Consider the following 14,973-nt stretch of genomic DNA (forward strand, 5'->3'; position numbering starts at 1 on the left):
CTATTCTGCCAATGAAAGGGAAGGTCTGGCATCCCAATCCCGAGCTGTGGGCCCTCCACGTATGGCCCATCAACGGTATCCGGGAACCTCTCTGACAAGTTATGAACACTATTTCGGAAGCTAGAGCCCCTGCTATCTGGCAGCTCTGCTTTGAAGTGGTCAGTGGTTTTCTAACCAATGTGCTACGCGAAACATCGACGCACACTCATGCGAACTGGCGGAACCGCTCGCTTTCTCCAAGAGCTAATGGATGCGGGTCGTCCCCCCTCCATACTCGGGGTGTGTGTCTCCGCCATAGCAGCTAGCCACGCTCCGATCGCGGCACATTCACTAGGGAAAAGTGATCTTATTGTGTGTTTTCTTAAAGGGGCCAGGAGATTCAGCCCGCCTTGCCCCTACCTCGGTCCCTATTTGGGACCTCGCCATGGTTTTGGAGGCCGTGAAGGGTTCCCCCTCCTAACCACTTCAGAACACGAGCTTGAAGCACATATCACTCAAAACCGTTTTTCTGCTGGCTGTGGCCTCGGTTAACTGAGTGGGTGGCTTACCTGCACTCTCCGTGAGCCCTTCCTGTCTTGAGTTTGGGTCCAGCAACTTCAAGGTTGTGCTCAAACCGAGGCATGGTTTTATGCTGAAAGTGCTATCAACCCCTTCAGTATGCAGGTCTTTGCACTGCTTAACCCGCGTCTCAGAGAGAATAAGACGCAAACCTATTCTGCCCAGTCAGAGCATTGAGATTGTATCTAGAGCGCTCCGCCCCCTTCAGGCAGTCGGATCAGCTCTTCATTGCTTCGGTGGCCGCACTAAAGTTTGTGCTGTCATGAAACAGTCTCTCACACTGGATAATGGATGCAGTCCCACTAGCATATAGGTCCAGGACCTAACCTGTCCTACAGGCATTTAAGCCCACTCCTCTAGAGGCATGGCCTCATCTTGGGCTTGGTCGTGTGACATTTCTTTGGAAGATATCTGTGCGGCGGCAGGCTGGGCCTCTCCGTCCACTTTTATCAGATTCTACAAGTTGGAGGTTCCAGCTCTACAAGCAGGGCTTCTCTCCATCTAGGCTCTATCTTGACCCTGGCAAACAGATTGCCTTACATTTTGGCCTGTACACATTAGTCCTTAAGCACTATTCATTCATCATAAGATCCGACTATGTCCGATCAGCTGTTCAAACGAACCGACTCTTCCGGTTCTTCATTCCCCTTATAAGCCGCCTCTGTCGGTGTCTCGGGGGTTTATAACATGTGCTTTGGGTATACTGGGTCAGTCAGCACACACGGCGCTTTACATTGTGTTCCCATACGTAATACGAGGAACCTCTCTCGAAAGGGAACGTACTCGGTTACTTTCGTAACCTCGGTTCCCTGAGAGAGAGGAACGAGTATTACGTTCCGTGCCGTGTTTATGCTTCTCAGGTATCGCTTCAGTCGATCTTAAAACCTGACACCTATGGCGAATTAGGGTCTTATATAGCCTCCTGTATGCAAATATAAGCACCTTTTTCGGCGGGCTTCTGGAACGCCCCCCATTGGTTCGTTCCTCTCAGCCGCCTCACCATAGGTTCCTGCAGTTGCCGCAGCCCGGCCAATCAGAGCGCTCCTCGCGCTGGGCTATGGCCGTGCAGCTCACTGCGCTTTACATAGATACCTTTATTAAAAGTTTTGCTTCACATTCTCGAGAAAAGGAGTTTTTCCCATACGTAATACTCGTTCCTCTCTCTCAGGGAACCGAGGTTACGAAAGTAACCGAGTACGTTAATAATGTTCTGTGTGTATGCCATAGTAAAGAGATGTGTTTTTAGTCTAGATTTAAACTGACAGAGTGTGTCTGCTTCCCGAACAATGCTAGGAAGACTATTCCAGAGTTTAGGAGCTAAATAGGAAAAGGATCGACCGCCTGCAGTTGATTTAGATATTCTAGGTATGATCAACTGGCCAGAATTTAGAGACCGCAGTAGACGTGATGGAGTATAATGTGTTAAGAGCTCGCTTAAGTACCGGGGAGCTAAACTATTTAGTGCTTTGAGTAATAAGCAGGATTTTAAAATGTCTGTGATGTTTAATAGGGAGCCAGTGCAGTGTTGACAGAACTGGACTAATATCAATCAATCAATCAACTTTATTTATATAGCGCTTTTACAATCACGATTGTGTCAGAGCAGCTTCAGTGTCAAACAGGATAAAATTGTGACAAAATTAGATTTGGCTGCATTTTGGACCAGCTGGAGTTTGTTTATTAAGCGAGCAGGGCAACCACCCAGTAGAGCATTACAATAATCTAGCCTTGAGCTCATGAACGCATCGACTAACTGTTCAGCATTCGGCACTGAGGGCATGTGCCGTAATTTAATATATTTTTAAGATGATAGAATGCGGTTTTACAGATGCTAGAAACGAGGCTTTCAAATGAGAGATCATCATAAGTAACAGCACAGCTCATTGTGATTACTGGATGGGAGAAGCTACAAATAATGTTAGATTTAGGGAAAAACCACAGATCTGGCCGAACTTCGGCTCTAATAAAGTCTGCATCTAACGCCCCTATTTTTTAACTATTAAATAGTTAGTCAGGTAAACATTCCCTAAATCCAACACAAGAGATTTTCTTCTAACAGTTTAAGATGCAGTCTCACGTGTTTGTGTCACCTTTTGATTGGCAGGATATAATCGGCACTGATCATCAGCTGTTTTAAACAACCTGTCCAATGGCCGATAGTGAAAATAATCGCTTTCATCGGCCGATACCGAATCCTGGGCGATAATTCGGTGCAACCTCGCTCTATGACTAAAACCCACTATGCTGACCTCTCTCCCATCAGCCAATCAATGTTCATTATTAGTGTGCTGACATCATCTATAGCAACGAGGTTAACCCTGCCCAAACTCTTATCTTAAGACGTCTCTTTAATCTTCAGTAAAAGCTTTTAAGAGAAAACTCTTAGCTAAGAACATTTACAACTCTTGGTGTCAAGATTAGATGCGGCCCCTGACGCGAGCACCAAAGACCACGGGCTAAAAAACTTTGCATTGACGATTTTCTACGGAGTTTATTAAGTTAAGATAAACTTTGTGCTATAAACACAGTAAAGTATATGACAGACAGAGACAGCAGTAATTCATCACACAGTTGCAATAGATTATTAATACAATGATAATCAAATCAGGTGACCTACTCTATCCTTTATTTACGTGTGGATACAAGTCTTTAAAGTATTTTTGTAACTTTACAAGGTGCAAAAAAACGAAATGATCATAATAATGAAGATCAATAAAGCGTAGTCAGGATATACGGCATAATGAATATAACGGATAATTTAACGTATAAAGATCCTAGATGACTTCCCACTTCAGCCTCTCTTCATTCCTGACAAACATCGAGGAGACGCCACACTGATTAAACTTTATCATACATGATGAAAATACACTATCAAAGCTTTGTAAAAAGATTGCTTGATAGAAAGGTGAAGTGACAAACCTTAATCTTCATCATTTTAATTGGAAGATAAGGCAGAGCAGGTTAATATCAGCAAACATCATTGCTGTTTTCCCAGTATTCCCATTAGGAATGTATTGGGATATGTTTTTGGTGTACAGTCAGAGCACTTGTGGTTTAAGAGTGAATCTGATCTGTGGCTTTTGTTCATTGGTTAGGTCAGAAGTGCCAGTGTTAAGACTTTTCCAGTGTTGGATCGCTTGGAGAAGAGTTAGGAATGTGCAATCCTGAATAAGATGGCCTCAGAACGCAGTGCTGTGGACATAACTCATGAAGAAACACAGAAGGAGGCGGGGCCAGAAGTCTCTCCCTTAGCTCTCATTGGCTGCTGGTACAGTGGGCGGAGCTCTGGCTGGCCTCCAGCACTTCATCTTTGGGTGTCAACCTAAAGCAATAAAAGTAGGTGTTAAAAACTAGGGATGTTAACAACTAATTTCATAACCGTTTAAATGGAAATGTAGTAACCGGCTAGTCTAACCCCGGAGACGGTCTGAATACGCAACCCACTCGCAGGAACCCAATCCAGGAAGAGAAGCATGCTTACCTTAAACCTGAGCGTTAAAGGACAACTCCGGTGAGAAATGACCCTAGAGGTAATTAGCAGATGGTTACAGAGTAGATCGTTCTCTGGGATGCGCTTTCTTGAAAATCGAATGTTAACAGTTTTATCTTTAAAAACAGATTAGCTTATAGTGCTTGTCTATGGGGCACAAGGTAGACACAGGGTGGTAAAATTAAACCGCTAGTTAATACCACTAACAAGGCTCAAAATAGCCTCACACTAACACAGCAGCATAATGAGGGTCCCTACATGCAACCCGAAGCATTGAGAACTTGTTAGAGTACAAACAGTTTAATAAGAAGATACGTTGTAAACAGTCCCTTACGCGTTCACGGACAGGCACCGTCTCGAAAAACAGTCTCGATGAATCGATCTACGAGCGCTGTTCTAAGTGAGCTGGTCGATAGGAATTAAGTTTTTGAAATCTAATTACATGGACTTTTTTTTTTCTCTCTCTCTCTCTGTTGTGTTCAGTGTTTTCTTCCGGAAACAACGGACCATATGAGATTCCAAGTCACAGTTCATCACTTAGCAGAGCTCTCGTCGCTCGATGAGTCGAGACTGTTTTCCAAGATGGCGCCTGTCCGTGAACGCGTAAGGCACTATGTCTATAAAGTGTCTTCTTATTAAACTGTTTGTACTCTTACAAAGTTCTCAATGCTTCGGTTTGCATGTAGGGACCCTCATTATGCTGCTGTGTTAGTGTGAGGCTATGTTGAGCCTTGTTAGTGGTGTTAACTAGCGATTTAATTTCACTACCCTGTGCCCCATAGACTAGTGTTATAAGCTAATCTGTTTTTAGAAATAAAACTCTTTACATTCGAGTTCCATGAAAACGCATCCCAGAGAACGATCTACTCGCTGACCATCTGTTAATCACCCCTAGGGTCATTTCTCACCGGAGTTGGCCTTTAACGGTAGGGGTGGGCGATATAGCCTCAAAATTATATCACGATATTTCAAGAATATTTGCGATAAATAATATTCATGGCGATATATAAAAAAAAAAATTGGAATAAAGTTTTGCTGGTTATTGCAGCTGGTAGGCAGTAGCATTTATTATAGCAAACAAAATGAAGGACAATGTCCAGCCTTTTCCAAAGAGCTACTGTCACTGAGGAGAGAATATTTAATCTGAAGCGTAAATGTTAAGTATAAAGTATAATAATATTCAAGTATAATTCAGTGTAATATGAACCTGTGTGCGCTGATCCGACCGGAGCCCATGCGCTCAGAGGAACCCGGCAGATCACACGCACTGTGGTTGTGCGTTGCTGTGGAGACAGGCGTGTGTTCATGGTTGCTGGTGACAGGCGTGTGCATGCCTGTGCTGGTGCCCATGGACTTCGACATGACCTTCAGCTTGTGTGAGGAACTCTTGCAGTGTTTGGCCTTCTGCATGCGGCTGTTGTGCTTGAGGAAAAACTCACAGGACTCCTGCAGGACACGCCGACTCTCACTGATGGGGCTGGAGCACACACACACACACACACACACGCGCACAAAAACACACACACGGTTTTAGACAGGTAGGCATGCAAACATCTGCTTTCTCTAGAGATGTAATGACACTGTATATATGTTCACTATATTAGCCTATATATTCACTATATTAGCCTATATATTCACTATATTAGCCTATATATTCACTATATTAGCCTATATATTCACTATATTAGCCTATATGTTCACTATATTAGCCTATATGTTCACTATATTAGCCTATATATTCACTATATTAGCCTATATATTCACTATATTAGCCTATATATTCACTATATTAACCTATATATTCACTATATTAGCCTATATGTTCACTATATTAGCCTATATATTCACTATATTAGCCTATATGTTCACTATATTAGCCTATATATTCACTATATTAGCCTATATGTTCACTATATTAGCCTATATATTCACTATATCAGCCTATATATTCACTATATTAGCCTATATATTCACTATATTAGCCTATATATTCACTATATTAGCCTATATATTCACTATATTAGCCTATATATTCACTATATTAGCCTATATGTTCACTATATTAGCCTATATATTCACTATATTAGCCTATATGTTCACTATATTAGCCTATATATTCACTATATTAGCCTATATATTCACTATATTAGCCTATATATTCACTATATTAGCCTATATATTCACTATATTAGCCTATATGTTCACTATATTAGCCTATATGTTCACTATATTAGCCTATATATTCACTATATTAGCCTATATGTTCACTATATTAGCCTATATATTCACTATATTAGCCTATATATTCACTATATTAGCCTATATATTCACTATATTAGCCTATATATTCACTATATTAGCCTATATATTCACTATATTAACCTATATATTCACTATATTAGCCTATATATTCACTATATTAGCCTATATATTCACTATATTAGCCTATATATTCACTATATTAACCTATATATTCACTATATTAGCCTATATATTCACTATATTAACCTATATATTCACTATATTAGCCTATATATTCACTATATTAGCCTATATATTCACTATATTAGCCTATATATTCACTATATTAACCTATATATTCACTATATTAGCCTATATATTCACTATATTAGCCTATATATTCACTATATTAACCTATATATTCACTATATTAGCCTATATATTCACTATATTAGCCTATATATTCATCATATCAGCCTATATATTCACTATATTAGCCTATATATTCACTATATTAGCCCATATATTTACTATATTAGCCTATATATTCACTATATTAGCCCATATATTCACTATTTTAGCCTATATATTCATTTTACTAGCCTATATACTCATTATATTAGGGGAATATTTGTGTTTCCTGATAATATAAAAATAATATTTAAATAATAATTTAAAAAAAATCTTTATTTTGGCTTAAAATATCACAATACATATCGTATGGCCAGTTTATTATCATATATTGACGAGTGTGTCATCACACCCCTAACACCTCCACATCACACCGGACTGTGCAAACAACTGTCCATGTTAATTCATTTCTTATTTTTCTCTTTAAATGATATTGGATGAGGTGCCAGCTTAGCCTCACTCTTTCCTGCGCGTTCTCTTGAAAAAGGATGCCCACTCCGAGCAGGTTTTGCGGCTGCTGACCCAGAACACCGCTGATATTCCCACCACCAGAGTCATCAGATACTTGATGAGGAAGAGGGAGAGCTCAGGCCGCTCCGCATCAGAGCTCTACAACAAACAGGCCAGAGAATAAACCAGGGATGAACTCCCATACCTCACACACAAACTCACATACACTCTCACACACACACTCTCACACACACACTCTCACACACTCTCACACACTCAGAGCTGACTGTGTGATGGGGCCTATAGAAAGGACTAGAGCTCACTGTGTGATGGAGCCTATAGAAAGGGCTAGAGCTCACTGTGTGATGAGGCCTATAGAAAGGGCTAGAGCTGACTGAGTGATGGGGCCTATAGAAAGGGCTAGAGCTGACTGAGTGATGGAGCCTATAGAAAGGGCTAGAGCTGACTGAGTGATGGGGCCTATAGAAAGGGCTAGAGCTGACTGAGTGATGGGGCCTATAGAAAGGGCTAGAGCTGACTGTGTGATGGAGCCTATAGAAAGGACTAGAGCTCACTGTGTGATGGAGCCTATAGAAAGGGCTAGAGCTGACTGAGTGATGGGGCCTATAGAAAGGGCTAGAGCTGACTGAGTGATGAGGCCTATAGAAAGGCCTAGAGCTCACTGTGTGATGAGCCTATAGAAAGGGCTAGAGCTGACTGTGTGATGGAGCCTATAGAAAGGGCTAGAGCTCACTGTGTGATGGGGCCTATAGAAAGGGCTAGAGCTGACTGTGTGATGGAGCCTATAGAAAGGACTAGAGCTCACTGTGTGATGGAGCCTATAGAAAGGGCTAGAGCTCACTGTGTGATGAGCCTATAGAAAGGGCTAGAGCTGACTGAGTGATGGAGCCTATAGAAAGGGCTAGAGCTGACTGAGTGATGGAGCCTATAGAAAGGGCTAGAGCTGACTGTGTGATGAGCCTATAGAAAGGGCTAGAGCTCACTGTGTGATGAGCCTATAGAAAGGGCTAGAGCTGACTGTGTGATGGAGCCTATAGAAAGGGCTAGAGGTGACTGTGTGATGGGGCCTATAGAAAGGGCTAGAGCTGACTGTGTGATGGGGCCTATAGAAAGGGCTAGAGGTGACTGTGTGATGGGGCCTATAGAAAGGGCTAGAGCTCACTGTGTGATGGGGCCTATAGAAAGGGCTAGAGCTGACTGTGTGATGGGGCCTATAGAAAGGGCTAGAGCTGACTGTGTGATGGGGCCTATAGAAAGGGCTAGAGCTGACTGTGTGATGGGGCCTATAGAAAGGGCTAGAGCTGACTGTGTGATGAGGCCTATAGAAAGGGCTAGAGCTGACTGAGTGATGGGGCCTATAGAAAGGGCTAGAGCTGACTGTGTGATGAGGCCTATAGAAAGGGCTAGAGCTGACTGAGTGATGGGGCCTATAGAAAGGGCTAGAGCTGACTGAGTGATGGGGCCTATAGAAAGGGCTAGAGCTGACTGTGTGATGAGGCCTATAGAAAGGGCTAGAGCTGACTGAGTGATGGGGCCTATAGAAAGGGCTAGAGCTGACTGTGTGATGAGCTTATAGAAAGGGCTAGACCTGACTGAGTGATGAGGCCTATAGAAAGGGCTAGAGCTGACTGTGTGATGAGCCTATAGAAAGGGCTAGAGCTGACTGAGTGATGGGGCCTATAGAAAGGGCTAGAGCTGACTGTGTGATGGAGCCTATAGAAAGGGCTAGAGCTGACTGAGTGATGGGGCCTATAGAAAGGGCTAGAGCTGACTGTGTGATGGAGCCTATAGAAAGGACTAGAGCTCACTGTGTGATGGGGCCTATAGAAAGGGCTAGAGCTCACTGTGTGATGAGCCTATAGAAAGGGCTAGAGCTGACTGTGTGATGGAGCCTATAGAAAGGGCTAGAGCTCACTGTGTGATGGGGCCTATAGAAAGGGCTAGAGCTGACTGTGTGATGCAGCCTATAGAAAGGACTAGAGCTCACTGTGTGATGGAGCCTATAGAAAGGGCTAGAGCTCACTGTGTGATGAGCCTATAGAAAGGGCTAGAGCTGACTGAGTGATGGAGCCTATAGAAAGGGCTAGAGCTGACTGAGTGATGGAGCCTATAGAAAGGGCTAGAGCTGACTGTGTGATGAGCCTATAGAAAGGACTAGAGGTGACTGTGTGATGAGGCCTATAGAAAGGACTAGAGCTCACTGTGTGATGGGGCCTATAGAAAGGGCTAGAGCTGACTGTGTGATGGGGCCTATAGAAAGGGCTAGAGGTGACTGTGTGATGGGACCTATAGAAAGGGCTAGAGCTCACTGTGTGATGGGGCCTATAGAAAGGGCTAGAGCTGACTGTGTGATGGGGCCTATAGAAAGGGCTAGAGCTGACTGTGTGATGGGGCCTATAGAAAGGGCTAGAGCTCACTGTGTGATGGGGCCTATAGAAAGGGCTAGAGCTGACTGTGTGATGAGCCTATAGAAAGGACTAGAGGTGACTGTGTGATGAGGCCTATAGAAAGGACTAGAGCTCACTGTGTGATGGGGCCTATAGAAAGGGCTAGAGCTGACTGTGTGATGGGGCCTATAGAAAGGGCTAGAGCTGACTGTGTGATGGGGCCTATAGAAAGGGCTAGAGGTGACTGTGTGATGGGGCCTATAGAAAGGGCTAGAGCTCACTGTGTGATGGGGCCTATAGAAAGGGCTAGAGCTGACTGTGTGATGGGGCCTATAGAAAGGGCTAGAGCTGACTGTGTGATGGGGCCTATAGAAAGGGCTAGAGCTGACTGTGTGATGGAGTCTATAGAAAGGGCTAGAGCTGACTGTGTGATGGAGCCTATAGAAAGGGCTAGAGCTGACTGTGTGATGGAGCCTATAGAAAGGGCTAGAGCTGACTGAGTGATGGAGTCTATAGAAAGGGCTAGAGCTGACTGAGTGATGGGGCCTATAGAAAGGGCTAGAGCTGACTGAGTGATGGGGCCTATAGAAAGGGCTAGAGCTGACTGTGTGATGAGGCCTATAGAAAGGGCTAGAGCTGACTGAGTGATGGGGCCTATAGAAAGGGCTAGAGCTGACTGTGTGATGAGCTTATAGAAAGGGCTAGACCTGACTGAGTGATGAGGCCTATAGAAAGGGCTAGAGCTGACTGTGTGATGAGCCTATAGAAAGGGCTAGAGCTGACTGAGTGATGGGGCCTATAGAAAGGGCTAGAGCTGACTGTGTGATGGAGCCTATAGAAAGGGCTAGAGCTGACTGAGTGATGGGGCCTATAGAAAGGGCTAGAGCTGACTGTGTGATGGAGCCTATAGAAAGGACTAGAGCTCACTGTGTGATGGGGCCTATAGAAAGGGCTAGAGCTCACTGTGTGATGAGCCTATAGAAAGGGCTAGAGCTGACTGTGTGATGGAGCCTATAGAAAGGGCTAGAGCTCACTGTGTGATGGGGCCTATAGAAAGGGCTAGAGCTGACTGTGTGATGCAGCCTATAGAAAGGACTAGAGCTCACTGTGTGATGGAGCCTATAGAAAGGGCTAGAGCTCACTGTGTGATGAGCCTATAGAAAGGGCTAGAGCTGACTGAGTGATGGAGCCTATAGAAAGGGCTAGAGCTGACTGAGTGATGGAGCCTATAGAAAGGGCTAGAGCTGACTGTGTGATGAGCCTATAGAAAGGACTAGAGGTGACTGTGTGATGAGGCCTATAGAAAGGACTAGAGCTCACTGTGTGATGGGGCCTATAGAAAGGGCTAGAGCTGACTGTGTGATGGGGCCTATAGAAAGGGCTAGAGGTGACTGTGTGATGGGACCTATAGAAAGGGCTAGAGCTCACTGTGTGATGGGGCCTATAGAAAGGGCTAGAGCTGACTGTGTGATGGGGCCTATAGAAAGGGCTAGAGCTGACTGTGTGATGGGGCCTATAGAAAGGGCTAGAGCTCACTGTGTGATGGGGCCTATAGAAAGGGCTAGAGCTGACTGTGTGATGAGCCTATAGAAAGGACTAGAGGTGACTGTGTGATGAGGCCTATAGAAAGGACTAGAGCTCACTGTGTGATGGGGCCTATAGAAAGGGCTAGAGCTGACTGTGTGATGGGGCCTATAGAAAGGGCTAGAGGTGACTGTGTGATGGGGCCTATAGAAAGGGCTAGAGGTGACTGTGTGATGGGGCCTATAGAAAGGGCTAGAGCTGACTGTGTGATGGGGCCTATAGAAAGGGCTAGAGCTGACTGTGTGATGGGGCCTATAGAAAGGGCTAGAGCTGACTGTGTGATGGAGTCTATAGAAAGGGCTAGAGCTGACTGTGTGATGGAGCCTATAGAAAGGGCTAGAGCTGACTGTGTGATGGAGCCTATAGAAAGGGCTAGAGCTGACTGAGTGATGGAGTCTATAGAAAGGGCTAGAGCTCACTGTGTGATGGAGCCTATAGAAAGGGCTAGAGCTGACTGTGTGATGGGGCCTATAGAAAGGGCTAGAGCTGACTGAGTGATGGGCCTATAGAAAGGGCTAGAGCTGACTGTGTGATGGGGCCTATAGAAAGGGCTAGAGCTGACAGTGTGATGGAGCCTATAGAAAGGGCTAGAGCTGACTGTGTGATGGGGCCTATAGAAAGGGCTAAAGGTGTCTGTGTGATGGGGCCTATAGAAAGGACTAGAGCTGACTGAGTGATGGAGTCTATAGAAAGGGCTAGAGCTCACTGTGTGATGGAGCCTATAGAAAGGGCTAGAGCTGACTGTGTGATGGGGCCTGTAGAAAGGGCTAGAGCTGACTGTGTGATGGGGCCTATAGAAAGGGCTAGAGCTGACTGTGTGATGGGGCCTATAGAAAGGGCTAGAGCTGACAGTGTGATGGAGCCTATAGAAAGGACTAGAGCTGACTGTGTGATGGAGCCTATAGAAAGGGCTAGAGGTGACTGTGTGATGAGCCTATAGAAAGGACTAGAGGTGACTGTGTGATGAGGCCTATAGAAAGGACTAGAGCTGACTGTGTGATGGAGCCTATAGAAAGGGCTAGAGCTGACTGTGTGATGAGCCTATAGAAAGGGCTAGAGGTGACTGTGTGATGGGGCCTATAGAAAGGGCTAGAGCTGACTGTGTGATGGGGCCTATAGAAAGGGCTAGAGCTGACAGTGTGATGGAGCCTATAGAAAGGACTAGAGCTGACTGTGTGATGGAGCCTATAGAAAGGGCTAGAGGTGACTGTGTGATGAGCCTATAGAAAGGACTAGAGGTGACTGTGTGATGAGGCCTATAGAAAGGACTAGAGCTGACTGTGTGATGGAGCCTATAGAAAGGGCTAGAGCTGACTGTGTGATGAGCCTATAGAAAGGGCTAGAGGTGACTGTGTGATGGGGCCTATAGAAAGGGCTAGAGCTCACTGTGTGATGGAGCCTATAGAAAGGGCTAGAGCTGACTGTGTGATGGAGCCTATAGAAAGGGCTAGAGCTGACTGTGTGATGGGGCCTATAGAAAGGGCTAGAGCTCACTGTGTGATGGAGCCTATAGAAAGGACTACAGCTCACTGTGTGATGAGGCCTATAGAAAGGACTAGAGCTCACTGTGTGATGGGGCCTATAGAAAGGGCTAGAGCTGACTGTGTGATGGGGCCTATGGAAGGGGCTAGAGCTGACTGTGTGATGGAGCCTATAGAAAGGGCTAGAGCTGACTGTGTGATGGGGCCTATAGAAAGGGCTAGAGCTCACTGTGTGATGGAGCCTATAGAAAGGACTACAGCTCACTGTGTGATGGAGCCTATAGAAAGTGCCAGAGCTGACTGTGTGATGGGGCCTATAGAAAGGGCTAGAGCTGACTGTGTGATGGGGCCTATAGAAAGGGCTAGAGCTCACTGTGTGATGGAGCCTATAGAAAGGGCTAGAGCTCACTGTGTGATGGAGCCTATAGAAAGGGCTAGAGCTGACTGTGATGGGGCCTATAGAAAGGGCTGGAGCTGACTGTGATGGGGCCTATAGAAAGGGCTAGAGCTCACTGTGTGATGGAGCCTATAGAAAGGGCTAGAGCTGACTGTGTGATGGGGCCTATAGAAAGGGCTAGAGGTGACTGTGATGGGGCCTATAGAAAGGGCTAGAGCTGACTGTGTGATGGGGCCTATAGAAAGGGCTAGAGCTCACTGTGTGATGGAGCCTATAGAAAGGGCTAGAGCTGACTGTGTGATGGGGCCTATAGAAAGGGCTAGAGCTCACTGTGTGATGGAGCCTATAGAAAGGGCTAGAGCTGACTGTGTGATGGGGCCTATAGAAAGGGCTAGAGCTCACTGTGTGATGGAGCCTATAGAAAGGGCTAGAGCTGACTGTGTGATGGGGCCTATAGAAAGGGCTAGAGCTCACTGTGTGATGGAGCCTATAGAAAGGGCTAGAGCTCACTGTGTGATGGGGCCTATAGAAAGGGCTAGAGCTCACTGTGTGATGGGGCGTATAGAAAGGGCTAGAGCTGACTGTGTGATGGAGCCTATAAAAAGAGCTGGAGCTGACTGTGTGATGGGGCCTATAGAAAGGGCTAGAGCTGACTGAGTGATGGGGCCTAAAGAAAGGGCTAGAGCTGACTGTGTGATGGAGCCTATAGAAAGAGCTGGAGCTGATTGTGTGATGGAGCCTATAGAAAGAGCTGGAGCTGACTGTGTGATGGAGCCTATAAAAAGGGCTGGAGCTCACTGTGTGATGGGGCCTATAGAAAGGACTAGAGCTCACTGTGTGATGGAGCCTGTAGGAAGGGCTGGAGCTGACTGAGTGATGGGGCCTATAGAAAGGGCTAGAGCTGACTGTGTGATGGAGCCTGTAGGAAGGGCTAGAGCTCACTGTGTGATGGGGCCTGTAGAAAGGGCTAGATCTGACTGTGTGATGGGGCCTATAGAAAGGGCTAGAGCTCACTGTGTGATGGGGCCTATAGAAAGGGCTAGAGCTCACTGTGTGATGGAGCCTATAGAAAGGGCTGGAGCTGACTGTGTGATGGAGCCTATAGAAAGGGCTGGAGCTCACTCTGTGATGGAGCCTGTAGGAAGGGCTGGAGCTGACTGTGTGATGGAGCCTGTAGGAAGGGCTGGAGCTGACTGTGTGATGGAGCCTGTAGGAAGGGCTGGAGCTGACTGTGTGATGGAGCCTATAGAAAGGGCTGGAGCTGACTGTGTGATGGAGCCTGTAGGAAGGGCTGGAGCTGACTGTGTGATGGAGCCTATAGAAAGGGCTGGAGCTGACTGTGTTATGGAGCCTTTAGAAAGGACTAGAGCTCACTGTGTGATGGAGCCTATAGAAAGGGCTAGAGCTCACTGTGTGATGGAGCCTATAGAAAGGACTAGAGCTCACTGTGTGATGGAGCCTATAGAAAGGACTAGAGCTCACTGTGTGATGGAGCCTTTAGAAAGGACTAGAGCTCACTGTGTGATGGAGCCTATAGAAAGGGCTAGAGCTGACTGAGTGATGGAGTCTATAGAAAGGGCTAGAGCTCACTGTGTGATGGAGTCTATAGAAAGGGCTAGAGCTCACTGTGTGATGGAGTCTATAGAAAGGGCTAGAGCTCACTGTGTGATGGAGTCTATAGAAAGGGCTAGAGCTCACTGTGTGATGGAGTCTATAGAAAGGGCTAGAGCTCACTGTGTGATGGAGTCTATAGAAAGGGCTAGAGCTCACTGTGTGATGAGCCTATAGAAAGGGCTAGAGCTGACTGTGTGATGGAGCCTATAGAAAGGGCTAGAGCTCACTGTGTGATGAGCCTATAGAAAGGGCTAGAGCTGACTGTGTGATGGAGCCTATAAAAAGGGCTAGAGCGGAAAAATGAAATGAATGTAATGAATGAAATGAAGAAACCCCTGT

The 14,973-nt window shown here is 45.6% G+C and overlaps 1 protein-coding gene across 1 annotated transcript in view; it reads right to left on the bottom strand.

Annotated features, from left to right (window-relative positions):
- Nucleotides 1-3,029: 3,029 nt before the first annotated feature.
- fzd6 (frizzled class receptor 6) overlaps nucleotides 3,030-14,973 on the bottom strand; it is a 30,937-nt gene continuing 18,993 nt past the window's right edge. Inside the window, exons 5-7 of the mRNA XM_067447721.1 lie at nucleotides 7,161-7,309; nucleotides 5,256-5,525; nucleotides 3,030-3,880 (exon numbers count right to left, since the gene is read on the bottom strand). Coding sequence (XP_067303822.1) covers nucleotides 3,814-3,880; nucleotides 5,256-5,525; nucleotides 7,161-7,309 — 486 coding nt within the window. The 3' untranslated portion in view covers nucleotides 3,030-3,813. The remainder of the gene's footprint in view (nucleotides 3,881-5,255; nucleotides 5,526-7,160; nucleotides 7,310-14,973) is intronic.

The sequence above is a fragment of the Pseudorasbora parva genome, chromosome 7 (assembly GCF_024679245.1).
Source record: "Pseudorasbora parva isolate DD20220531a chromosome 7, ASM2467924v1, whole genome shotgun sequence".
Classification (NCBI taxonomy): Eukaryota; Metazoa; Chordata; class Actinopteri; order Cypriniformes; family Gobionidae; genus Pseudorasbora; species Pseudorasbora parva.